The sequence below is a fragment of the Penicillium manginii genome, assembly GCF_028828005.1.
Source record: "Penicillium manginii strain IBT 31320 chromosome Unknown utg000007l:1.0-2284322.0:1.0-2285126.0, whole genome shotgun sequence".
NCBI lineage: Eukaryota > Fungi > Ascomycota > Eurotiomycetes > Eurotiales > Aspergillaceae > Penicillium > Penicillium manginii.
The window spans coordinates 1,885,176-1,910,870 of record NW_026643108.1 but is presented as its reverse complement, the minus strand read 5'-3'; the positions used below and the strand labels follow the sequence as shown (position 1 = coordinate 1,910,870).

The 25,695-nt window shown below is 47.3% G+C and overlaps 8 protein-coding genes across 8 annotated transcripts; 6 read left to right on the top strand and 2 right to left on the bottom strand.

Annotated features, from left to right (window-relative positions):
* Positions 1-591: 591 nt before the first annotated feature.
* On the top strand, positions 592-1,506 carry N7533_010552 (uncharacterized protein; the record flags this gene model as incomplete). The annotated part of the gene is made up of 1 exon (XM_057107202.1): positions 592-1,506. The coding sequence occupies one exon, from the start codon at positions 592-594 to the stop codon at positions 1,504-1,506; it is 915 nt and encodes a 304-aa protein (XP_056956419.1).
* A 1,597-nt stretch (positions 1,507-3,103) lies between these two features.
* N7533_010551 (tubulin alpha chain) lies at positions 3,104-4,941 on the top strand (the record flags this gene model as incomplete). The annotated part of the gene is made up of 8 exons (XM_057107201.1): positions 3,104-3,115; positions 3,308-3,366; positions 3,427-3,580; positions 3,644-3,731; positions 3,786-3,857; positions 3,916-4,237; positions 4,258-4,418; positions 4,472-4,941. 8 exons carry the CDS (start codon positions 3,104-3,106, stop codon positions 4,939-4,941), a joined length of 1,338 nt encoding a protein of 445 aa, XP_056956418.1.
* A 1,251-nt stretch (positions 4,942-6,192) lies between these two features.
* On the top strand, positions 6,193-6,723 carry N7533_010550 (uncharacterized protein; the record flags this gene model as incomplete). Its single annotated transcript, XM_057107200.1, has 2 exons — positions 6,193-6,359; positions 6,465-6,723. The coding sequence occupies 2 exons, from the start codon at positions 6,193-6,195 to the stop codon at positions 6,721-6,723; spliced, it is 426 nt and encodes a 141-aa protein (XP_056956417.1).
* A 2,291-nt stretch (positions 6,724-9,014) lies between these two features.
* N7533_010549 (bZIP transcription factor) lies at positions 9,015-9,788 on the top strand (the record flags this gene model as incomplete). The annotated part of the gene is made up of 2 exons (XM_057107199.1): positions 9,015-9,175; positions 9,266-9,788. 2 exons carry the CDS (start codon positions 9,015-9,017, stop codon positions 9,786-9,788), a joined length of 684 nt encoding a protein of 227 aa, XP_056956416.1.
* Positions 9,789-10,720: 932 nt separating this feature from the next.
* On the top strand, positions 10,721-11,351 carry N7533_010548 (uncharacterized protein; the record flags this gene model as incomplete). Its single annotated transcript, XM_057107198.1, has 2 exons — positions 10,721-11,002; positions 11,058-11,351. 2 exons carry the CDS (start codon positions 10,721-10,723, stop codon positions 11,349-11,351), a joined length of 576 nt encoding a protein of 191 aa, XP_056956415.1.
* Positions 11,352-15,787: 4,436 nt separating this feature from the next.
* N7533_010547 (uncharacterized protein) lies at positions 15,788-15,982 on the top strand (the record flags this gene model as incomplete). Its single annotated transcript, XM_057107197.1, has 1 exon — positions 15,788-15,982. One exon carries the CDS (start codon positions 15,788-15,790, stop codon positions 15,980-15,982), a length of 195 nt encoding a protein of 64 aa, XP_056956414.1.
* A 3,880-nt stretch (positions 15,983-19,862) lies between these two features.
* Positions 19,863-20,822, bottom strand: N7533_010546 (transposase; the record flags this gene model as incomplete). Its single annotated transcript, XM_057107196.1, has 1 exon — positions 19,863-20,822. One exon carries the CDS (start codon positions 20,820-20,822, stop codon positions 19,863-19,865), a length of 960 nt encoding a protein of 319 aa, XP_056956413.1.
* Positions 20,823-20,946: 124 nt separating this feature from the next.
* On the bottom strand, positions 20,947-21,558 carry N7533_010545 (DUF4219 domain-containing protein; the record flags this gene model as incomplete). Its single annotated transcript, XM_057107195.1, has 1 exon — positions 20,947-21,558. One exon carries the CDS (start codon positions 21,556-21,558, stop codon positions 20,947-20,949), a length of 612 nt encoding a protein of 203 aa, XP_056956412.1.
* Between the last annotated feature and the right edge of the window lie 4,137 nt (positions 21,559-25,695).

Here is a 25,695-nt window from a genome sequence, read left to right as displayed (position 1 = left end):
CGATATGGGACGATGTTAGAGACAAGCATGATTCCCGAAACCTTCCTATTATTGACGACCTGACGGATGTATTTTCCGGGTGGGGTTGGTCAACGTTGCAGGATTGTAGAAGTCGTTCTCAGTCGGGAGAAAACATCTCAAATCAAGGGCTTACAAGGCAGACAACTGCTTCAAAATCAACTGATAAGCTTTCTGATCGAGATGAATCGGCCCAGGCTCAGAGGATCCCCACAGCGAGTACCCAATCGGAGCAGGCATCATTCACGGGGGCATATGGGGTATTCAAAACAGTCCTCTATTACATTAATACCAGCACTGTGCAACTTTTCGAAAAGAAATCACCAGTTTCCCGGCCAATACTGTCGCCGACACAAACCCGGAAAGGGTCCATGCTGACGAAATTAAATGATATGTTCTATTCGGGATTGTTGCGGAGAGCCCCTCCCCCTTGCGTCGGGTCCACGATATTCCGTGCTTATAATCGCACACAGATATTGCTCGTATATCCTCTCCTTCGAAAGGAACATTGCCGTTTCGAAGGAGAGTTGGGCTCTCTTCGCAGCGGTTTCTTCTTCAAGAGTTCCTCTTGCAATGGTGCGACATAGTTCCGAGGCCCCCAGTACTACTCCTGGGGGACAGACCACCCTGGGCTCCTCGTTCTATCCACCGGAGTATATTTGGAATTCTCTCTCTGATACCCAACGCGATTCATTTATGTCCACAGTGTCCGCTTCCCTCGTTGCGGGCGACGGGCAGCGTAAGCGCCCACGTATAGATCTCACCACAGAGGAGGATATCGACGACGGTAGGGTTCCGTCTCTTGTTTTGCCAGTCCTCCCCCGCTTCCCCGGTCTCGACCGTGCTGCCATTATAGCCGTTTTTGAACACACCTTCCGCCCAAAGAAGGACCTCATAAAACTTCGCAGCCCCGAATTCAAAGCCTCGGCACCGGATGGCGAGTCCTTCGACTTGAAGTCCACATCGTCTGGCCTGCAATTCCGCAAGGTGGTTTCAATCAAGGACTGGGGCAATGACGCATCCCTGTGGGCCCACTGCTTTAGCAATTATATCGCTATCTGGTGTGATTTCTTCGCTGCCAAGCACTCACTATGCATCAGTGGAATGGTCCTTTTCCACCGCCGTATTTGTGACCTTGCCAGGGCATATAAGTGGCAGGAGTGTATCCTGCAAATGGCCTTAGACCACCATCAGATGGTCGTCGATAAAGGCGACCTTGCCGTTTCTCTTGGCGACTGGGAAATTGGGAAAGCTCTCGAAAGCTCCTACCTACGCCCGGATAACGTGCTCCCAGCAAAGACAGCGCTGACTACCCCAACCACACGGTCAACGCGCTCAACCGCCGCCTCAAACAACGATTCTGTCATCTGTGAAAAGTTCAACTCTTTTGCTGGCTGTCACTGGCGAACATGTCACCGTAGGCACGTCTGCTCTAAGTGCGGCAACGAACACTCTATGATAAGCTGCAAAGTGAAACCAGCGAGTTAGGACCACGCCGCGGTCTGCCTTGATATAATTCAATTGCTATCACCGCCAACTAGCTGGCTAGCCCCGCGTCCCAACACTTCTATTCAGTTTAAGGTCTTTGACTCTTCCCTCCCGCCTCTGCGTGACTCCGCTTCCCCTTTTATCAGTTCAGCGTGGGAAACTCTCCTTGACCATTATCCTGGCGATCTAGGGACTATTTGCAGGGGCATTCTCACATTCGGCTCCCGCCTTGGTTGTACAGGCCAGCCGACAGGCCGCCGAACACCTAATCACCATATTGAGAAACCCTCTATTATTACACAAAAGCTCTCCGATGACCTGTCAAATCGTCGGGGGCAAGTTTGCACTGGCCCCGTTGTCGTGTCCCCACTAGGGCTCGTGCCTAAACACGATGGAAGCTGGCGCCGTATCCATGACCTTTCCTACCCGCCAGGGCGCAGTGTCAACGAGTCCATCTCGGATACCGCCTCTGCCATACAATACATCTTCATAGATCAAATTTTCGATCTCATCCGCACCTCTGGACGAGGATGCTGTATCATCAAACGCGACATCAAAGATGCTTTCCGCAATATCCCCGTCGCACCCGCCGACCGGCCCCTCCTAGCCTTTTCGTAGGATAGCAAGACATATATGGAGTGTTGCCTTCCATTTGGTCTTGCAACTGCACCCTTCATCTTTAACCTTTTTGCTGAGGGTCTCAACTGGCTTGTGACTGCCTACTTGCCTGTGGTCTCCATCGTTCATTACCTTGACGATTTCATCGCTGTTTTTCCTCCTTCTGTAGGAGATGTCTCTCAGGCTATCGCCGAGTTTAATACATATAGGTTTTGTAGCAAGTTTCTTGCTTTCAAAATTGCGAGGGTAAATGAAATCAGCTATCCATCCACCCTGTATTCTTATGTTTAACCACTTTTCCTAGGGCTGGTGTCTTACTTTGATCTATGGGGTTCATGTGTTATGCCTTTTCTTCTTTGGGTTTCCTTCTACAGCTGGCTACCTACCAAAATACACCTTGTAACTTCAATATACATGGTTTAATAGTCGTTTTACTTTTATCACTGCTACTTACGATGATTACCTGATTAACTTGCGCTCTATTTGTCCTCACAAAATGGACGAATGGTCACGCACGCGCGCGCGATAAAAAGAGTTTGGAAGTCGTTGAGATGTGTTGTAGTTCAGATGAAATCGATTGTTTATTCGAAGGGAAACATTAGGCTATACCTGAAAGGAAAAGAGAAATATGTCAGTATAAGGAATTGACGTACTAGCTAGTACTGAGCATGTCCAATGAAATTAGATGATTTATTGTAGGTGTTAAGATCGGTTGAACGATCTCAGGGGTCTCTTTTGTCGAAGTATGGCGTGTTACATATGACACCATACTAGGAAGGAATTGGGTGAGCGATGAATAAGCCGACCCCGAAGGATCTTAGTGGTATTCTACCACTTCTATCATTCGTCAAAATATAACAAATTGGACCCACCTTAACCTATTTTAGACTTCAGTTTCCTAAAAAGTTGAACGTCCAGTCCCTTTCATTTCACATCTGCCCGCCTGTACGCATCAGCTTTTGGGTTTCAATCATTCAGAATGTGCGGCGAGGTACGTGCCATCCTCTTGCCGCTTAAGGTGCTCCATGTAAATGGTGTTGCCCTCTTCTGTTCCTTTTACCAGCCTTGGACCGCAACATAAGGACAGCCCAGAATTCCGGTGTGGCTCTCAATACCTTTATTGTATCTCAGGCCACACAAACCCCCACAGTAGATAATGGAAGCACATATACTCACTCATTAGATCTGCCATCTTCACCTAGGCCAGGCTGGTACCCAACTTGGCAATGCTGCCTGGGAGCTGTAAGTCTTTATTCTCTTGTGATTCATTCTGCAATGACTCACTATTGATTGATGATGTAGCTATCTGCTCGAGCATAATCTTTTGGCCGATGGTCACATCAAGCCTGATTATGTCCAAGAAATTGACCAGAGTGGCTCTTATGAGACATTTTTCACCGAGACTGGCAAAAGCAAATACGTCCCACGCTCCATCTTTATCGACCTTGACCCTTCGGTGCGTAAAGAGTGGCAACGAAGTCGAAATGAGATGTAGACTGATGAATTGGTGGTGATATAGCCTATCGATGTGATACGCACTGGTACCTACCGCCATCTGTTCCACCCCGATCAGCTGATAAGCGGAAAGGAGGATGCGGCTAATAACTGTACAAACCCCAGAGATCTTGAAGACGCGTGCCACACAAACTAATCTACAATAGATGCTCGAGGCCATTATACTGTTGGTAAACAGCTCATGGAGGGCGTTGTGGACCGGATTCGCCGCGTGGCTGGTGTGTTTACGGAATCCTCCCTCTCTTGGCTTCGACCTGCAGACTGATTTCCTTCCAGATAATTGCGCCTCTCTTCAGGGATTTTTGCTCTTCCATTCCTTTGGCGGCGGAACAGGCTCTGGTCTCGGTGCACTCTTGCTCGAGCGCCTCTCTGCCGAGTATTCCAAAAATACCAAACTGAAATTCGTGGTTTACCCGTCCCCTCACGTGGCAACTGCAGTAGTAGAACCCTACAATGCCGTCCTCTCGACACACGACTCTATTGAGCACTCGGATTGCACATTCCTCATTGATAATGAAGCTGTGTACGATATCTGTAAGCGCAACCTGGACATCCCTCGCCCAGGATACGAGCATCTCAACGTCTTGTGGCCCAGGTCGTTAGCTCTGTCACCTCCAGCCTGCGTTTCAATGATGCACTAAACGTCGACTTAAACGAGTTTCAGACAAATCTTGTGCCATTTCCGCGAATTCACTACCCCCTCATTTCGTATGCACCTGTCATATCTAGCACCAATAGTGGCCACGAGAGCTTCAAGGTCAAGGACTTAACCTTACAATGTATGTACAGTTGCTCCTTTTATTTCAAGTATGCTTCATCTAACTCTGAAAAGGCTTTGAATCTAAAAATCAAATGGTTGTTTGCGATCCACAGCATAGCAAGTACATGGCTGTTGCCCTCCTGTACCGGGGAGATGTCGTGCCTCACGATTGTACCCAGGCAATGGCCCACATTAAGGCCAAGGCCTCATTCAACTTGGTTGAGTGGTGTCCAACCGGTTTCAAACTAGGGATCAACTACCAAAAACCCATGAATGTACCCGGGAGCGAGCTTGCTTCTGTCGACCGCTCGGTTACCATGCTCTCCAAATCCACCGCCATCGCCGCGGCATGGCACCGCCTCGACTACAAATTTGACCTCATGTTTTCCAAACGTGCTTTTGTCCACTGGTACTTAGGTGAGGGCATGGAGGAAGGAGAGTTCTCCGATGCTCGCGAGGACTTGGCTGCTCTGGAAAAGGATTACGAAGAGATCGCCAGTGATACTCTCGGCACGGACAAGGATGTGGGCCTTGAGTATTGATTATGCCTTTCTTTTGTTATTATGATTATACATCTAGAGTTTGTCTCCTTACAAAATTTTTAAAGTTTTTTTCGTTCGTATCACATCATTTCAATTCCTATGGTATCTTACACAAGTTAGGATTAAGATCTTATTTCTAAGATGTTAAGTCAGTTATCATTTTACAGCCAACCTTCATTCGCCTTTTGCAGTCGGCCTCGTCGTTTTCATGGAGAGGACTCTGGTAATTCTGATGTTTATGACTGGTAGTCTGAAATCCGTTATTCGCGGACTTACAAACATTACTGGTGCCAGGCACGGAGCAAAATGGCTGAGAGATGCTAGCGTGTTGCGGACGCTCGGTTCCAGTATTCTTTTCGGATACCTCGGATGGGTTATGTGCAGATTTCAGAACGAATTCAGCAGAGTCGAAGTAGGTACGATGCTGCAAAATATTAGCCTTCCAACTCGAGAAAGTTGTTTGGGCTCAGCATCCAACCTTTGATCCTCCGGGAAATAGCTTCTCTCGAAGAGGAACAACGCCGTAGCGCCGAAATGCCAGGGCGTTTCTGTCAAAGGGTGGCTTGGATAATTAACTGAAGTCTGTAATTCACATATTTGACTAAAAGCTTACTTTAGCATCTGTGTGCGCTTCATTTTCGCCTGGCATATTGCAAAAAGAGTTGTGGGAAGAAGACATTTACAAGTGGTATATTGCCTTGTTTATACCAAGGTGCTTGCTCACCTAATTAGAATTTTGCCCTGCATGATGTCATGCCACGGCCTGTGACTCATTTCATTGCATACGGGGGCAATAGCGTTAGGATCACGTGGCGTGAATCAAAAACCTTACTGATTGTGTTCCATTGATGGCAACTTCTTCTTCTTGGAGTGTGAGTCGCTATCCAGATTGTCACGGGTCCCGAAAACGTGAGAGCGCAAATCTTGATATGGTTAGGTAGAGTTCCACCACTCTTGATATATTTCTACTAGGTCACCAAAATTACCGTAAATACAGGTTCCGCACTTAGCAAATATATCTCCGAGGCCATACGTAGCCTAGCTTGGGGTTGGCTTTATCTCGATCACACTATTTTTTTTTGGAAACAACTCCCTCCTCAAAATCTATTTTTTTTTTGGTCTCCTTCCAAAACTCTTAAAACTACTACACTGTGAATACTATATCCTAGCACTGCATAGTACAGAGATACAAACGCAAGCCGACCCATTGATTCGGCGTTAACTTATCGTCTAATAAACCCTCAAAAGATCATGGAAAGAAATGAACTCAACATCAAGCTGAAGGAAGTACTTGATATGACCGTCTTCTCCCAGATTTTGGAGATGGATGAAGAAGAAGCTCGGGAGAGTAGCTCGACAGCGCTCTATGGTTTTCTTGAAAGAGGCAAGGAGAAGGTGGACTTTATGGAGATCGCCCTGTAAGCGCTAATGCCCCACGCAAACCTACCTTTGTCAGAGTGCCCGCAGCTCTGAAACAGTAAAAAGAGGTTAAGTAGCATTCTGACGAAATTTGTCATGGGCAGTTCGAAAAGAGACTTCGTTTCTTTGATGTCCAATAACGATTCCCTGCAACAATGTGCAGTGGCTTTGGGCTTCCGCAAGTTTTATGATAGTTGTGAAAACATTCGAAGAACCAGTGCGATATTGAGTCTACATGGCGAGTTTGCAGAAGCTATTGAGATATTCCGTCTTACCCTCATTAAGGAAGAAATCAGCAATCTGAATGGTAGTTTTCTAGCTGCCCGCACAACAATTGATTTTTTCTATAAGGATAGAAGCTAAAACGCAAGACCGAATTGGGTCTGACATGAGCTTTTTGCAGCTATCGATTTCCATCGCCGCTTCCCTTGAAGAGGAGATAAACCCTGATCCGCCATATACCACTATCGTCAAATGTATTTGTACTTTAAATCTATTTAGTAATATAAGAAGAAGATCTGGTTGAGTTTTGGTACGCGAGAAAATCATATTCACATGTAGCAGTTTTATGAGTTTCGGAAGAAAAGGGGAAAAAGTAGGAAAAAAATAATTATTAAATCTGGAGGGGGGAAGGGGGGAGCGGTTGGGTTCCACAAAACTGGTGCGATCGATGCCAAACTAAACACTAAGGCAGGCTACCATGGCCGGGGCGTCTTGGCAAATATTGGTTTTTGTCGAGCGGAAAGAGTGGTCAAATACCACTAAGACGCTTTTGGGTGGGATGTTCATCGTCCGCCCAATTCCCCACGTATTCGTGTGGTATTCGGTGTAGACTCGGAGTATGGTGTCGTAACACACCGAAACTAGATGATACAGACTCTCACGAGTGTTCAACCACTCTGATCTTTAATCAATCAATCATATGTTTCTATTGGACATGTTCAGTACTAGCCAGTACATCAATTCCTTATCCTGACACAAGCTAGCGGCAACTTACCGCTGGGGACTAATAGATCACATTTCTGTGCTGGGTGACCCTGCGCTAAGCTGCGGCACCGGTGTTGAGACCACCGAGTATCGGCGTATGGGATTTAGGAGTATTTTGGACTGGGCCTCATACATACCTGCATCTATTATGCATGAATTAATTAACTTTTGCTTAAGGGTATAAACTGTTCACTTAACTATGTACACGGTACATGGTACCTAGCTGGTGATATCAATAGAAAGAATGAACTTTTTATCGTTGATATTCTGATAATTCGTTTCCTATTTTAGCGCCAATAATGTAAGTAACAGTGCGACATTAAATTACGGCTATGTATCCTGCTAACAGACACAGCATATCGCCAAAGAGCATGTGACAAAGCTCGAACCAAGGGAATGTCGCACAAAGGAGCGACCGGTGTAAAGAAAGGATACACTCTTCCACAGATAATGCACACTTTAACATGGTTTTTGAATTGGCAACCTAAATTGATTGCGCCGTCATGCAACCCCTAGCTCATAGTCGAGTTTTTCAGAAAAGTCTATAACTATATACAGTGTATTGAATACACTACAATTTGCTGTAATACCAGATTGAAGCTGATGGACAGCATTATTTCACACTGTACATCAGCTTTGAAATATTAGTGACGGAACGAAGATGATAGGTTCTATTCGAGTGGATGTATCTGGACTCTTGTGGAAAGGTCTCCGTCCGCGACTTGAGTAATGATTCCCCCGATTTCCCTGAGCGCTTTTTGGAAAGCTTCATTCATCTGCTGGCGTTTTTGCACCTCTTGCTCCACACCCTGGAGTTGTAGTTCAATAGATAAACTGAAGGTGACACGCTCATGTGGGCCCCTCATGGTTTTTACGTTTTCGTAGCATCACTCGTGACGGAGGCTCGATGTTGTAGCAACTTTCTAGAGAGCTATGTCCCGGGCTAGGACGGTCGCGGCCGTTCTAGACTTCACCGAGGCGTCACAACGAGTTCGAAGCCGCGCGCCACGAGGGCAGCCTAACAACGCGAACGGCAATTCGGTCACGACAAGATTTGACGAAGCTCTAAGTTCGTTTTTAGGAAATTAGTAGTTAAAACCTACATGTGTGTGCATGGAAATACATAATTGCTGTAGCCTGCGTATTGCTCCGCGATTGATTGTAAACCCCACCCACTAGGCTCAATACATATGTATTTGTATTTTGGTCTAGTAGGAAGGCAAACTCTAAGGGGTCGAGGTAGGTGACTAGGCTCCCGAGTCTTCTCACTCGATGGCCTTAATATCCGGTCGATTTCTGTGAAAGTCCTAAGAGAGTGAGTCACTGGACAGTGCGGGGAAATTCGAGGACGTGTTTTTCCTGGATTGAAATCTTGCCTCTCTGCAAATAATTGATTCTATTTTGTACGATGACGTGACAAAGGGTTGTAGATTTATTGGCTCGTCCAGCAACTTTCGTCCACTATCTACAATAAACTGGTACATATCTAACGAAATTCCGCCGTGGCTTACATTGCTAGTTCTTCCGTGAACTACTTATATAGCCAGGCAAATCAAAAGATTCTTCAGCCCATTTAAACCTAGCACATAATAATCCGAGCTCTCCGTAAGTTTTTGGATTTTGAGTCGGAAACAGCAACGACGACAATGGGGAATCTCAGAAACATTATGTGGCTTAAGGGTATCGACAGTCTACGCCCCGACGACGTGAACATTATCCCATTCGACACCATCACCACCCAGGCACAAGATGACTCCTTTTGCGGTTTACCCCTCATTTCGCCACCGCCAGTTTTGTCACCGGGAGAATTCAATCAGATCTTCCCGAAGTCAGTAAACTTCAGCTTGGAGGCATGATCAATACAACCATATTCTCCCCTCCAACCCAATCAGAATATATCACAGAATTAGAGATGTAGCCTATCGTGCATTGCACCATCAGCCTTGAGACAGACCGAAACCCTGAAGACCGCGGAAGAATATATCTCCTTGGATATAAAAACACAACCCACCGGTCCGGATAAGGATAGAGAAAGCTCCATCGCTTCTATCGAATATACTAAGCCGAAGCCTGAACAGATAAATGGCAGCCTCCCCTCCAATACCGAATCAACCATGCAACCATCAAAACTATCAATGCCCATTACCCATCGTGAACTGCTGCTCAAACGTAATCGTCAAGCAGCAAAACGATGCCGTCAAAAAAGAAAACTGCAGAACCAGCAGGACGAATCGACTCTGAAAATGCAAGCCACTAGGAATAAGGAACTGTTGGCTGGCACCAAAAGGTTACAATATGAGGTGTTGGATCTGCGACTTGAAATACTCAAGCATTCACAGTGTGAGGGGTACATCAAGCGGTACGTGGAGCAGATGACGGGAAGGGTCCTGCGCGAAGATACTGCAAGTGATGTTCAACAACAGGCAACAACAGGCAACTAATATGGTTTCATCGAATAATAAAGATAAAAGGCTTGTGTCGTTGCCGGCAGCAATGTCTTAATATCCTGACAACCCAGGGAAGGCGAATTGAGCGGCTATCCATGCTAGGTTGTAGCCTATAGTTTCGAAGCTTTATTATGGGATGGTTCTTAACTTGGGAAGATTAATAGTCTTTGAGTTTTGTTCTCGCGTTAACGTTATCTTTCCCAGATTCCTTTTTTCTTCCTATTCTTTTCTTCCTATTCTTTTCTTCTTCCTTTCTCTTATGCCTTCTCTTTTCCCGAGCTATTCTTTCGTATCAACATATTGTTTCTATAATATACTTGATCAACAAAATGATCATAATCGTCTTTCGAAACGACATAGAAAATCGGGTCTCCATAAGCAAGGTAAATATTTATTACATAGTCATATGTGTGTTCGCATAATACCTAAGCATGCTCCAATAGTGGTTGATCTACCTGTAATTGGACGAATTTTAGATATATATTCACCCACAACTTCCTATGACGAAGTATTTAATAATTCAAAGTCTCTTCTCTTTATCTATTAGGTGGTTTCTCAGAGTTAGGTACAGGCATTCTCGAAATCGACTTGGCCAGTACACACTGAGACGCTCTTTCTCGGCCGCACTGCCAAGACCTTAGCGTAGATTATCCATTGACCAGACCAAACTTAGCTGAGAACGATTGTAAAATATGTCTTTTATTGGTGACCTCTCGCAGTCAAGATGGGAACTGGAAAGTGTACAGTTTGGCCGTAACGGGTCACCTGTCGCTGCGGTCTTATGCGTAAACGCATTAGACTGTAGCGTCAGAGAAGGCCCGTCCGCGCTCCCTTGTAGGGAGGCAATGTGTCTGTATATTGCAATGCAGGTTTCTATATACACAGGGGGGTGGGAGGGACAAAATCGAGACTTGACTGCGTGAGATATGACGAGCTACCACCAGAGGCAAGGTGCTGTTGGCGTTCCTCCAGAGGATGCCAAGATGAAAAGGGCCTTCACAACGTGCAAAGAGTGCCAAAAACGCCGGACAAGGGTACAAACGACCTCCCATCCCCCATCCCCCTTTCCCTTCTCTCCCTTACCCTACTCTCTCTCTCTCGCTCTCTCTCTCCCCCTTCATTTTGCCCTCGTTGCGTTCTTTCCTCCGCTATATGGACTTTCTCGAGCGTTGACCCTTCATCCGCTCTCTAGTGCACCGGCATGCCGTGTACGGAATGCGTCACTCATGGCCGTGGATGCGTGACAGATAACTGTCTGACAAGCGTCGGAAAACCTCCGCGAGAAGGACACAGGAGGAGCTGGACGATACTAGGTCAATCCTCGAATCGCTCCTTAGGCTTATACGCACCGGCGATGCCGCCTCCCTGCAGACTATGGTTCAGACAGTCCGTGGTGATGCCGGGCTAGACGAAATCCGCAACTTTCTCGACCAAGTCCTCTCCGCCCACTCCTCAGCACAACCTAACAACTTGAATCCGCAACATCCACACCACAGCATAGACCCAAACATGATGGACCCCAACATGAGGGACTTCTATGGTCCAAATTTGCAGTAATGGCCTCGAATCTTATCTTGCTACGTCGCCTATCTCTGTAAGGCAGCAGGAAGCGCGTCCTTTACATACCAACGGAGTGACATTCTGGTTTGAGTTTCTTGCACAGCGGTACTAACTTATACACGCATTGATCCTGCGCCGCATACGTCCTATTGGAGGATGATCGGGCGGCCTTTTGATAGTTTTGGCTGCTAGGGGTCATCGTTATTCCTCAGTCTGCCCGTCATATTTCGGGAGTTTTGCACATAGGGACCGAAAGAGCCCGGCCGCAGTGGCTACACATTTGTTTCTCACGCAATATCAATTCTTTTTTGCCTGACGATGCTTCTTTTGTCCTGTGTCTGGTCTTAGCCTCTGACTATTGGTCCCCCTCATCATCATCCTCTGGCACCTTGGATTGCCAAGGGGCTTGCAGAATGGAGGATCATGAGTTTCATGTTGAAGGACTTTGTCATCACTGTTCAAAAATGGATCTTTCTGGGCGCATTTCTGGACCAACGCACCCTCTAGTAGATGATGATGCGTCTATGACACTAAAAACGGTGTCGCTATGGGATGGAGCGCAGTTTCCACCCACTTGAGATTTATTTAGCAAGGGCGATTGAATATTGGCGTACCCTTTCGTTACGAATTTGGCTTCTTACGTCTTCCTAGCTGTCGCAAATCGAGAAAGCATTTTCTGTTGAATCTGAACATCTTGCGACTCTCTTGCAAAACTTTCACTTTAACTTTGCTCTTCCCTTGTTTACAGCCGGTCGTTCTCTCAGTAATGCTGCCTCTGAAGCCTGTATTGTAAGATACAGCTGGAATTTTGCCCGTGCATAGGGCTCCGAAAAGAATAAAGGAATGCGAATATACGACATATTCATATTCGCGCGCGTTGACTATCTCGGTGGTCAAAGCTTATGGCGGGACTAGCGATGGACGTTTAAATAGATGGGGTTCCCACTTTTGATAGGAACCTAAATAAGAACATTAAAACTACCTATCTCAACACAGACAACTATCCATGGACCTGATTGGACGTACATTTCTGTTCCAACAAACTAACACCCGATGGATGGTAGAGAAACTAATTTTAGAAACACCCAATCAAATATCTCCCTTTGCGAATATATTATCCGGGAAAGGACTTGTCGGCGCATGGAGTGGTAAATTACAACTAGCAATCGATTGATTACCAAGGAACCCACATTCCTTTGTGTTTTGTATTGTATATTGATTCATGTCAGGATAAGGAATTGATGTACTGGCTAGTACTGAACATGTCCAATAGAAACATATAATTGATTGATTAAAGATCAGAGTGGTTGAACACTCGTGAGAGTCTGTATCATCTAGTTTCGGTGTGCTACGACACCATACTCCGAGTCTACACCGAATACCACACGAATACGTGGGGAATTGGGCGGACGATGAACATCCCACCCAAAAGCGTCTTAGTGGTATTTGGCCACTCTTTCCGCTCGACAATTACAAGTAAAAAGAATGGAAAACCTGTTGCTTGTCCCAGTCGGACGCCGCCTACGTCATTTTTTCCAGACCGCCGGGAGCTCTGGGTATCTCTCCTAGCTCGCTCCATTCCTGCAATTTGCGGGAAAATTGATGGAGCCCACCTCTTACGATATACAACTCATTCTTCTGCTGACCCCTGAAAGCCTCCCTATGATTAGCTGGCCTTTTACGCTCACTTACATCATAACTAGCAGGCTACCAGTGATAGTGCTCGCCGTAAGCATCATCCATATATCTCCGCAGCTATTCCGTCTCTGTCGAGGTACATCCATTTGAAGAGCTGATCTTTGCCTGTTCACGCTATTAGAGTCCGCTCATGGGCTAATGGCTATGGTTGACAATAGATATCCTTGAATTGGATCAGATTCAAAAGATACAATAACGACCTACAAATGGGCTCGCGTGCTAGCCTCTCTATTCAAAGCCAGCATGGACACCACTTGCTCCATCTATTGTCGCCGGTGCCTAGAGGATTACAGTGAAACAATACTGGCGCATACCCAGGCCCAACTTTCAATATTCCTTGGTCCAGACGAGTGCTCCGGAAGACTGAACGAGGATGCGGGCGATATTATCACCGGAAATGTGCCACGCAATCAGAACTCTGGTTTTCCAAATATAGATGTGATTAAGGAAGCCGAAGGTCTTGTCAATGACGCAACGTGCTGCTAACTTTGAGCTACAAGAGGTTCTGTCTTGCCAATCTGATACTGTGATCTAACGCCTCAGCGTACTTTTCCAGCAGTGATAGTATCTCATGTTCTTTCCCACCCGTCTTGGTACCGTTGTTTGCCTTTCTATACAGCCTTATTTATCCGTATCGTTTACTCGATAAAGCCAGCCTTGTGCTTTGATCTGCTCAATACATCTCACAATAGATGGCACCATATTAAGCTGCAGTGCATTGTTTTGCTAAGACATGGGTGGAAAAGCCTCAGATTCATGCTGGAGAGTCCGATTCACAGTTTCTTGATATGACTATACGCGGCCATCTTGTTACGGAGCATGCGAAATTGGGACCGCAACTTACTGATGGACCACCGAGAGCCAACTGTTTCCGGAAGCTGCACACATCTTCTAGGCAAGTGCGTAGTTAGGCAATTAGGAAGGCAAGAGGAACGGGAAACAGCCTCCCTCCCACTTGTCGTCCTGAACTATTCCATATAAAGTCCACACACTTGGTTGACAATCGCGTAGCCCGGTGTGGCACCTGCAATTGTGATCGTGCGCGAGATCAAAGACCCAATGCCAACATTAAACACTGGGAAGATAATCACTGGTCACTTGAGATGGAGATGTTGCGCACTACAATCTGTTTCAAAAAAGAACTATTGCTCATAGATGCAGTAAAGTGCTTTTCTGTATAACATCAAGTCTTTGACATCCTCCAGCCAGAATGCCCGCAAAAAGGACAAGGGGAAGCTTCCCAGCTTAGAAAGAGCATATTCGGTGAGAGCCTGCTACGACACAGCTCTGGGGATAATGCGACTAAATCATTCGAATCCGTGCAAACCATTTTAACATTATGGAACTCAATAGAGCTGATTGAATTCGCATTCTGTTGTAAGAACTGGACCAGTGTAGTCTGAGCGATGGTGAGGCTACACAAATCTAGTTGTTGAAGACGCAGCGTAGTGTGTGACAGTGATTTCAACACTGATCCTGATCCACTCAGTCGTAGATTCTGGACGTATCGCAGCAAATCTTCGAGGTAAGGACTCAGCTCTCGGGCTTGAGAAAAGCGTAATGAAGGATAATAAGGAAGCTCAAGACCAGATAAGTGAACGGTGTGAAGAAGAACTCCGTGTCCTCTCTCTGCTTTTAAAGCGTTTGAGATGATTTGAAAATGATGTCCGTAAGTATATCGTTCCACAGTATGGTCCATGAAGCACGACATCCAAGGCTCTTTCGCAAGAGTTTGACGAAAGAGCAAGCAGAGCTCCGTCAATCTGGGAAGCCATCGAAAAACAGCCGACAGCGCTATCGCATCCTCATGTCTCTCAACAAGCCCCTGTTGCTCCTTGCATATACCACTGAATGTATTATAAACAAGCACATATGGGACGTACATCTCAACCTGGGCGTTCTCCCGATTTGATCCCCTCGAGATGTCAGCGTAGTCTTCAGGTAGAAGGACATTGCGCTTGAAAAATTCAAAATCCGAAATTTCTCCATTCACGTTAGTTGTCAACTTAGAGATTTACTGATAGAGACTTACCAGGTCGGAGTAGTTCTGGAATCACGTATGTAAAGGAGACCACGTTTTGACGCACATCGGACAACAGTAGCCGTCGTAGTTCACTGAAGCCGGAAGCCGAAAACGAAAAACGCACATTACAGAACAGGTATGGTATACAGACTTCCCTCAGCCGATTACTGGTAAATGCCAGATGTCCGACATCATACATGCAGAGGAGCTGGACAACCATATAAAGTATCTCGTTCGGAAGTAGCTCGAGTAGAGTGAATTGGTGCGCTGAATTCATAGTCAAAGCATATGCAGCTGTATGGATAATTTGTCGGAAACAAGGGATAACTGAAATCCCCGTCTCCTTATAGATTGACCTAGATCTACCAATAAATAAAGTCATGTGACATTTTTCATACCACTATTCATCCTTCCCGTTATAATAGTATATCAAGTTGGGAATTGAAAGAAGGCTATTCCATGTTTCTTGTGAATTCAATATTCTATTAACCGAATGCAGCCTAGCTTTAAACGCAGTGGCGATGTGTGTTTCTTTCAGCGGAAACAAGAATGAAGGAGGTACGGAATATTGCTGAACAAAAGTAGGTAAATCACCCAACAAAAACCACCCCACGTGCAAATAATCAGCCTTCGTCTACGTACCGCCCGCCCGATGGCCGAATCTCACCATGGCTGCCCTTGTCCCATCAATGCTGGCATTATTCCTTCCATCATGCTCACTTTGTTCCGATTCGTCGGAATTGACAATCTCTTTTGGTTGCCTCTCCGTGGTAAGCTTCCCTATACGCATCGTCTTCGCCTCGTAATGCCCCTCGTTCACTTCCTCGAGCGATGTAATATTCCCACCGACGGCCTCCTATTCGACGTGTCGAAATTGGCCAAGGGGCCCAGACTGGTCGGTGCATGAATTCAGCCACATAGTGGATGGCTTGCAATTTTTCAGGTTTTGAGCAAGACCTAACCGCCCACACCAGGTCCCTGTCAGTCAGTCAGTCAGCTGTTCTGGCCCACATCGGCTTTATCAACAAATAAGTTAAGAAGGAGGAGAAAAGTCTTCCACTTCTTTTTGATCATGGAGCCACGATGACTAATAATAAAGGCTCAACTTCAGGAATAAAAGGCATCACGTGCGTGCACGGAATGCCAGAGGATGAAGGCAAAAGTAGTGTACCCCTGCAACGATATCATGCTGCTTACTGATCAAAAGAATAGTGCTCTGGAGTAGCACCCTGTAAGCGATGCCGCAAACACAAAACAGAGTGCGCTATCGATATGTGTTGTAGTTCAGAGGTGTGAATTTTTTTTTGGGATTCTCGAGGGAAAGATGAGGCTACATATACAACGTGTAGCCAAGTTGATTGGAAATCAACTTGGTCTTCTGTATAGACCCCACGAAGTTAATTCCAATGGTTCGGCTTAGTTCCTGATCTGCACCGGCCTCGTATCACAACAATATGGACACCGACGAGCGGCGGAAGCTGGTTCTCAAACGCAAGATAGACGTGTTACAACATGACAGCGATCACTCTTCGGGGCGGTAAAAAGGAGAGGATTTCTGACCTACTTGCCCTCGTGCGCAGTGGTGCCTCCCTTAGCGGAATTAGGATCCTTGTCGCTGAAAAGCTCACCGAAACATCTCTATCCGAGGATTGCTCAGTAGTTGAGAAATTGCACTCTCAAGCAGAAGTAAAAGAGATGACAACGACCAAGAATCGTCACAAAGCATTAGATATTGAATGGCTGTCAGACATACCAGTCCTTCAAGTACCGACACACCCATGGACGAACATCTCCCGCGACGAAGATTTAGTATCCCAACTTGTTTCCCTTTGGTTTACGTGGAATCATCCATCATGTTCAAGCTGGATAGTAAAACAGCTTTTTTTGAGCGATATGCAAGCGGGGAATTAAAACTGCATCTATTGCTCTCCATTGCTTTCCATTGCTTTTCAATGCGATGCTTGCAGAAGGTTGCGTATGCTCAGCACCCTTTTGCCTTCAAGTGTTGCTCCAAACGGCATATGGGTAGCTCACTAATTATTTTTAGTTCTCCTCTAACTATAGCCAAAGTTTTGCGGTTGCCGGGGAGTCCCACTCCAAAGACGGCCATTTCTTTGACGAGGCCAATCGTTTATTAGACGAGGAGGGCAGTAGGATATCTCTACCTACTGTGCAAGCTATTGGTATATTATATACGTAAGCTACAGGGAGAATTTACACCTAGTTAGGTATTGCGAGCCAAGTGTCTTTCCAACTTCTATTTTCTATTGACAGTGCCAGCTTCATGGGAAATGTTGAACTGAGTTGGACATGCCGATTACGAGCTACAGATGGTGCCTATCAACTTGTTGTAGTTCAGAGGTATGAATTGTTTCTTTTATCATTCTAGTGGGAAAGATGAGGCTATATATACGGCGAGAAGATCAAGTTTATTTCCAATCAACTTGGTTCTTCGTATACATACTTCGGGATTAATTCCGATGGTTCGGCTTGGTTCCTGATCTGCACCAGCCTCATATCACAACATTCCCCCTCAGAATCGCTTTGCTAGCAGGGCGATACTGGACTCGCGCAGAGCAGTCAGGCCTCAGTAAAACCACTCAAAACCCACGTTGGGAAAATAAAGTGGAAAGAGCGCCTGCGCTGTCACGCGTGACTCGAGGTCTCTAAGGCATCGACGCCTAAGAGACTACAAAACTTGGCAAAGGCCATAGGTCCCAATGGTTTGGTGAGACCGTCCGCGGCCTGTTCCCCAGTTTGAATATGTTGAAGCTGAATCTCGCATGCATCCAGCACCGCTCGCTGATAGTGAAATTTCACATTGAAGTGCTTCGTCCGTTTGTGGAACTCGGGATTGCGAGAAAGCGCAATGGCGGACTGGTTGTCAGCCATGATGTTAGTGACCGGAGACCGGTACAGCCGCGTTTCGGCCAGAAAAGTGCGAAGCCACTGCAGATGCAGAATGGCACTGTACTGTCCAATGTACTCGGCATGAGTCGTAGACGTGGCCACTTCCCCTGTCTTTTGGACGACCAGGAAACTGGCGCCCCTGCAAGCTGGAATACATAGCCAGACGTCGAGTATGCACCGTCAGTAATGACAGAGCCCCCGAAGTCGGCGTCTGTATACCCGATTAGCTGTCCACTGCGGTAGGTGATACGATGAGACTGTGTGGCTTGGATGTAGCGAAGCAATCGCTGCAGAGCAACTTGATGGTGAGATTGCGGCTGAGACGTGAAGCGACTCAACATGCCCAGTGCAAACGCAATATCCGGTCGCGTGCCAACCATCAGATACATCAACGAACCGATGGCAGTCGCATAACGAGCTTTTGCTTCCTCGTCCAGAAGTGCCTCGTCTGGACGATGATTCAGGGTTTGCTTGGGATTCATCGGCGTAGACTTCGGCTGACAAGTCTCCATGCCAAAGTCGGAAAGAACCTTCTGGATGTACTGGTGTTGGTGAATGGACACGGACCCATCGACGTGATAGTCGAACTGGATCCCGAGGAACGAACGCGGGGTGCCCAGGTCATTCAATTGGAACTCTGTTTGCAATGCTTGTTGCACTAGTTCTATTTCGCGTGGGTTTGCCGCAGCAACGAGAAAGTCATCGACGTAAACACAGACCACGCAATTGGATTTGTAGAATACACAGTTGTCCGATTGGGCCATAGTGAAGCCGTGGGTGGCCAGGACGCGGTGGACGCATTGATACCAAATCCGCGGGGCCTGCTTGAGGCCATACAGGGAGCGGCGAAGCCGACAAACATATCCTGGCTCTTCGAAGCCTTCGGGCAAATCCATGCAAATGGAGGAGTCAACATCGCCATGCAGGAATGCAGTGACAGCATCGAATTGGTGGAGTTTCCATCCGCGTAGCACTGCGCTGGCGACAATGCAGCGGACCGAGTCCATTCGTGACACAGCTGCAAATGTTTCATGATAATCGATACCGTGTTTCTGTCGGTAGCCCTTGATGACCAATCGAGCTTTGCGGGTTCCGTTGGCTTTAGTCTTGAAGACCCATTTACAGCCTATCACATGATCTCCGGCTGGTACGTCTGTTCGCAGAACCTTTTCCCATGTTCCGTGTTCCAGAAGAGACGAATATTCTTTCTGGATGGCTGCCCACCATTCCAGTTGATTCGAGCCCGACACGGCCTCGTGGAAAGTCGACGGGTCGGCTTTGCTCACAGATGCAGTATTCAATGCGCCTGCCGTATACACCTTGCCGAGTGATTCCAGCAACCTTCGTGAAGGCCTTCTTCTGCGGCCATACAACGAATATCCAAGATCCTGTGTCAGGTCAGTTCCCTGTTGGCTTGGATTAACTGCTGGAGGTGTCTCCTCTTCACGCTCAGATGGCGTTTTCTCTCGCTCAGCTGACGAAGGCAATGGCGAAGCAGGTGGTGTGGGCAGCCCGCTGGCTGAACTTATCGGCACTGTCGGAAAGACGGGCGATGGAGGAGCGTTGTCCGGGAGGTCGTTGCCTGTTTCCCCCTCGACGAGTGGCGCCACCGGGGTCCTCTCGTCGAACTCGACATCACGGGAGAAGACCGTCTTTCCAGAATGGATTTCATAGAGCTTATACTGATTCGGTTCACAATAACCTAGTAGTCGGCACTCGGATGATCTCGGTCCGAGTTTCGCTCGATGCTCTTTTGGAATTAAGACCCATGCACAGGAGCCAATCCGTCGTAGATGTAACAGCGATGGCGGCTTCCCATAAATAATTTCGTACGGGGTCTTTTTCTGAAGGATTGAAGCTGGAGCGCGCAGCTTCAGTTAGACGACTGTGTCTACCAGCTCGATCCACCAGGAAGGAGGAAGGCTTGCATCGGACAGGAGCGTGTTGATCCGCTCCCGGATAGTGCGATTGGTACGCTCGGCCAGTCCATTCTGCCCTTTGCAGTAGGGCGGCGAGGTGTCAAACTCAACTCCCTGGGATTCGAGATGTGTTCCAATGGGCAAATATTCTCTCCCGTTGTCGGTGAGGAACCTTTTTATCCAGGCGCCGAACTGTCGGTGCACCCAGGCCTCGAAGTTCTGGAACTTCTGGAGCGCTTCATGCTTCCATCTCATGGCATAGGCCCACGAGCCTCGAGAATAGTCGTCAGTAAAGGTGATCACGTACCTGGAGCAATCTTTGGCGACCGGCATCTCCATGATGTCCGAATGGATCAACTCGAAAATTCTCGTTGAATGCAGACGTGGCCGTCTTGCGCGGGAGTTTCTCTTCTGATGCTGCTTACCCGACATGCATGCTGCGCACTGCGGCGTTGCCAGCAGCTGCGCCGGCGTCAGCGGTCGGTACGGAGTGCCAGTCTGCCGGAGGACCACCCTTAAGTCGCCCCGGTTCAGATGTCCCATCCGAGCGTGCCACAACGCTTCGGAGGCCTGGTCCACTCCTGTGCCCGCATCTGCTTCGAGTATCCGTGCTTCACCACCGAGTTCAGAGGTTGACGCTGTACATTCTACGTCACTTGACTCCCGAGGGTCGTCGACGTCCATGGCCACCGCCTGCGGTTCAAGGGAATCTGCATGGTCATGAGTCGCCGGCGCCCTCGCCAGTTGGACTCGCTCTCGGGATCTCTTGCTCACATGGCACCGCAGGATCAGTAGATCCTCCTCCGTATCGTAGGCGGTCCCCACCGTCCGTCCTCGGCGTTGCACAAAGACGTTCTGCGGGTGCGCCACCGCCGAATAGCGGTCTCGCAACAGCTTCGGCACGCTGATCAGGTTCATCCCAACGCGTGGCGCGAAGTATACATTCTTTAACACCAGGGGTTGGTTGAACTTCCCCCGGAGCGTGAGCTTCACCGTACCAATCCCTTCGGCTTCCACTGGATCGTTCGCCGTGTCCAACATCCTACGATGAGGCCGAAGACTGCTGAAGCAGCTGCGGTCCCAGCAGATGTGGCTGGTGGCGGCCGAGTCCAGGATCCACCGGGGTGACGGTGCGTGGGTATAAAGGGTCGTCACCCTCGGCCTCACGATATTGATCCGCGGTCTCTTGGAAGTCGGCGGGCCCTGCCGATCTTCCATCTGGCTTGATGGTATGTTTTGTAGATTGTTTCTTGGTGAGCCGGAAACACTCCGTTCCGCCTTCAGGGCATGGTCCCTGGGCGGCTGTTGTTCGCGCTGCTTCTTCCAGCACTCCGCAACTACATGGCCGCTTTTCTTGCAGACGATGGCGCTCGAATGCCTGGACCTCCACTTCGAGGCGCGCCTCAATCGCGCGTTGCCTCACCGCCCCGTTGAGGTGCGGTTCCACCAACGGGTGGATGTCCGCCGTAATGGGTTTGGCGTACTTGAATGAGCAGTTAGGACGCTCAAGATCGCCCGATACGACATCCCAGACCTGCCTCGCTTTGAGGTAGGAGGTCATGAGACGTTTCCAGGTCGCGAAGTTGTCACTTCCTGTCAGAGGCTCGATGGCTGTGACGGCTCGGTCGGGCGAGTCGTGAACCAGAGCAGACATGAAGATGGCTGTGAAAGCGGGGTAGATATATAGTTAAGATAATCAAGATGATTCTCCGATGAGTAGAGACGGCACCTGAGAGTTGCTGCCGGGCTCATAACCTGTTGTAGTTCAGAGGTATGAATTATCTTATTGTTCAAAGGGAAACATTAGGCTATATATACAACGAGAAGAGCAAGTTGATTTCCAATCAACTTGATTCTTCGTATAGATACATCGGGATTAATTCCGATGGTTCGGCTTGGTTCCTGATCTGCACCAGCCTCATATCACAACAAGGGGAAATCCCGAGCGAGACAATACGCCGCGAATGCACAGCGGCTAGAGATGATCTTTGCTGGCACTGAAGGAGTTCGCGTTCAAGCTGCTGATTCGCGTCAGTCATTTCGCAGCTATTGTCGCTAGAGTCAATATCTATGCGGTCAGCCATCCTTTTGCAGTGGAGGTATCCCTGAGAATCTAGGCTCTTTGTCGACTTTTTATATTCCGCCCGTCAGTGACTCTAGCGCATAGTCTAGTACAGTAATCCATGGCCAGCTGGAAACGGTAACCAACGTCATGATATCAAGATAGAATCAAGCAAAGGGTCTTGATGGGAGAACGATGATCAACCACCACCAATCGTGCAGCTGATTGCGCCATCCCTTCCACCTAGACATATGTATCATCCTGGGCCTTGCCACAGATCTGGCCATCGCCGTCTGGCTTCAAAGATGATACAAGGCCTTTGATCATATACGGATGTCTTCAGTCGTAGCCTTGCGACGATTCCGCATCGTCGATCAACATTACGCAACAGTGACACCCAAGTTGTCAACAAGCATTAACATCGTTCCAGAATTGGGAGTGCATCAAGTAAGTTCAAATCATCTTGATGAGATGAGTCCACGACACGCTGTTTCTGGCCGACTCTGCGGACCGACCGCGGTGGAACACGTTTCACCTGCGTCACCAACGTTGACGAGGCAAATTTTTTGTCACGCTTCACCTGGGCCAGCCAGGGGCATCCGGTGGGGCGAGCAATCCCCCCCTTCGTTCCCTGAATCAATTCCCGACGAGTCAACCATCTTAATGCCCAGTTATGGTCCCTGCCAACATATCGCAGAATTTCCGACTTGGACGCGTGCACAAAGCAGGCCAATGCGAATAATGTTTGTTTATTCTTAAAACTTTGCAATATGTGCCTCACCCGTCATCACATAGTTTCAACCCCAAGCTACCGAACACTGTCCGCCCATGATTCTACATATAAATTGAGATGATCTTTGCACTGCTTAAAGTTTCTAGTCACTTGTGCCACATCATTTCACAGATGTCAGAAAAAGCAGGAGAAAGTGACAACGACCTCTTCGAGGTTCTATCCGGTTACGGAGACCTCGATATTGAAGAAACGGATGACGATTCTACATCTACAGAAGGTGACATTTCGGAAACAAGTGAGGATCGCAGATTTGTGGCATCAGGGAGCGATGATGCCACGAATTCAGAAAACGAGTCGCTGGAATCTAGTATTCCCTGCATCCACCACGCCATGGATGGTCATGATACATCGAGCACCGTAAGTGTGTCCATGGGATTACTTTGGGTTGTCGAGCTGACTGGAGCAACTAGGTCGGCAAAAAGATACCGATTAGCGCCATTGCCTCTCGCTTGATCCCCGAAGATGGAATCTCAGTCATACAGTATTTGGTCTTGTGGCAATCGTGGGAGCGAGTGATGCCGCATGAGTATGATGTGAGCGAGGATCTGTCTTCGTCGTCCAGGCCATGTATCTAATAGAGAAAGTTTTGGTTCCTTTCTCATTTTTCAATATCAGATGATCGTCTCCAATCTTCTATGCAATATCGAGCTGAACACTCAAATCGAAGTCAATTTCATCCCAATGGATGGTCAGTCGGTCTGTCTCGCGTTTCCTTCGGAGCAGAATACCGATGGATCAAGTGCCTCGTTCAAAAGTTCAAAGCTCAGCTGTATTTCCTCCGGAGCTCAATTTTCTCGAAGCCAAATCCACCTTTTTCTTTGTTCTCAAAATCTATCATTTCTAGCGCTGCGATACATAACAACCAGCAGACCGCAGCAGTTCTGTCCAGGGACTTTATTTTTGAGATGAGAAAGGTTCATCGAAAACATTTCAAAATATTGCAGATACAAAGTTCGTACGTGGGCGAGTGCTATGAGTCCCAGAAGAGCCATATTGGGGACATCTCTTTACGTTCGCTCCATGATGATGAACTTGGATATCCACCTCTCTGGCTCTGTCACACAAAAAAGGAAAAATTAAATCAATGAGATCTCCATCAAAATTATTCTAGCTTCATCGATCTGAAAGAAGTTAATATAACTTTCCGCATCTTTACGCAGAAAAGAGTGAATTCTGTTGGGCAGGAAATGGCCCTCACTAGATACAGTAGCTTATTTTGTTTTCCTGATTATCTGAGTATCTATATGTGACACAATTCATTCTGTATAAGATAGACTGGTTATGTATCATTTATACAAGATGATTGATATGAAATGGTACTGGTATCAAAAAAGGAAAACGAGCTACAGGTACTGTATCTTTCAAGCGAATCTGAGCAGTTAATTACCAGACTTTGGTCACTGAAAGGATTGAAATTACCATCCCAGCAATGAAAAAAGCAAGATATACCCCAGAGTTCCAGCCATAATCGAACCCATTATGCCGCATAAGCCCCATGAGGTCTTGAACCTAAATGTTCCTTGGCTCTCAGCCGCCGGTGTAGCAGCAGTTTCTGTGCCTGATGGCAGCTTCATGGAAGACGTGGCCATAACTTGCTGGAGGGAGACTGAGGGGCTTAGTGCGCCTGGTGCATTTGATATTGTGGTCACAACTGGTATTGCCATCCAGTTGAGGTCTTTTCGAGCTAGTGTGGCTTGAACCGAAATCTTGTTGGTAGCATAGCAGGATGCGTACGTTGTTCCGGTAATATGACACGACAGGGACGCGGTACTGCAATAATCCATTTGTATCAAAAGTACTTTGCATGCATACGGGGTACCAACCTATTCTTTTTGTTGACATCCACCAGCTCTACGGAGTTCTTCTTAAGGATAGCCGTCATTCCTGCTTCGGAAACGCCGCAGTCAGATGCAGCGACGGTTTGAGGGCAAGTCACAAGGAATGTTGTCGTCTCATCATCCTAGAATATAGTAAAAAGGTTAATTCAGAGTCTTGATTTCCAATATTTTGGCATTTCCTCACATACGGTTGATAATATGCTCGCCTCCAATTCACGCCCTTGAAATCCTGGCAGTAAGAGGCTGACTGTTTGTCCGAGAGTTGCTGTAGCTGCACCAAAAAAGAAAATGCAGTAAGTGAGTAGCATAGTCACTCAGAGTTTGGCCGTCTCAAGCTTCGGAGGATGACTGTTTCAAGTTCGGACACTCAATCTCTCAAATCAGAGGCTTGATATACTGCCGATAGCTGGGATGACAGCATATTGTATTATGACTGAAAAATCTTGATTTTTTCTCAGCAGGAGCCCCGCTAAATCTTAAAGACTTCTCTTGATAGACGAGAAAACCAGAATCTATCAGCAAGGCATTGTGGGAAACGTTTGTGGTTACCTGGGAAGATCCTGTTGAGTGACCTCAAACGACCGGTAATTAAAAGCTGTTGTGACTAGAAACACCGCTTTTGGGGTCTGTGAATCTTTTTTTTTTTCAGCGGCTCTTTGATGGGCTTCTTAATTAAATTTTTGAGGTTCTATCTGGCAACTTTGGTACCCCTTGAGCGGCCGCAAAATTGCGAAAGGAGCGGTACGTCCGTAGCCAAAGAGCGTATACAACTTCTACCGACGATTGTATCTTTAAATTTGTCGGGATATACCCTCCTGTCAGAATAAGCAAAGACATGTTGTACGTAATCTTGCTAAGCTGCGGCTCCCGCCGCATGGATTCAGGGGTATTTGGCCTTGACCGGAGACACATCTATCATACACGAATCAATCAACATTTGCTTTAGAAGCATAAACTGTTCACTTAACTGTGTACACAGGACCTAGCTGGTGATACCAACAGTTTTCTGCGAAGTACTCAGTTGACTCTGAATATGATCAACGACAGTGGAGGTAAGGTAGGTTTTTCCTGTTCCTGGGAGCCTTGAGCCCAAAAGAT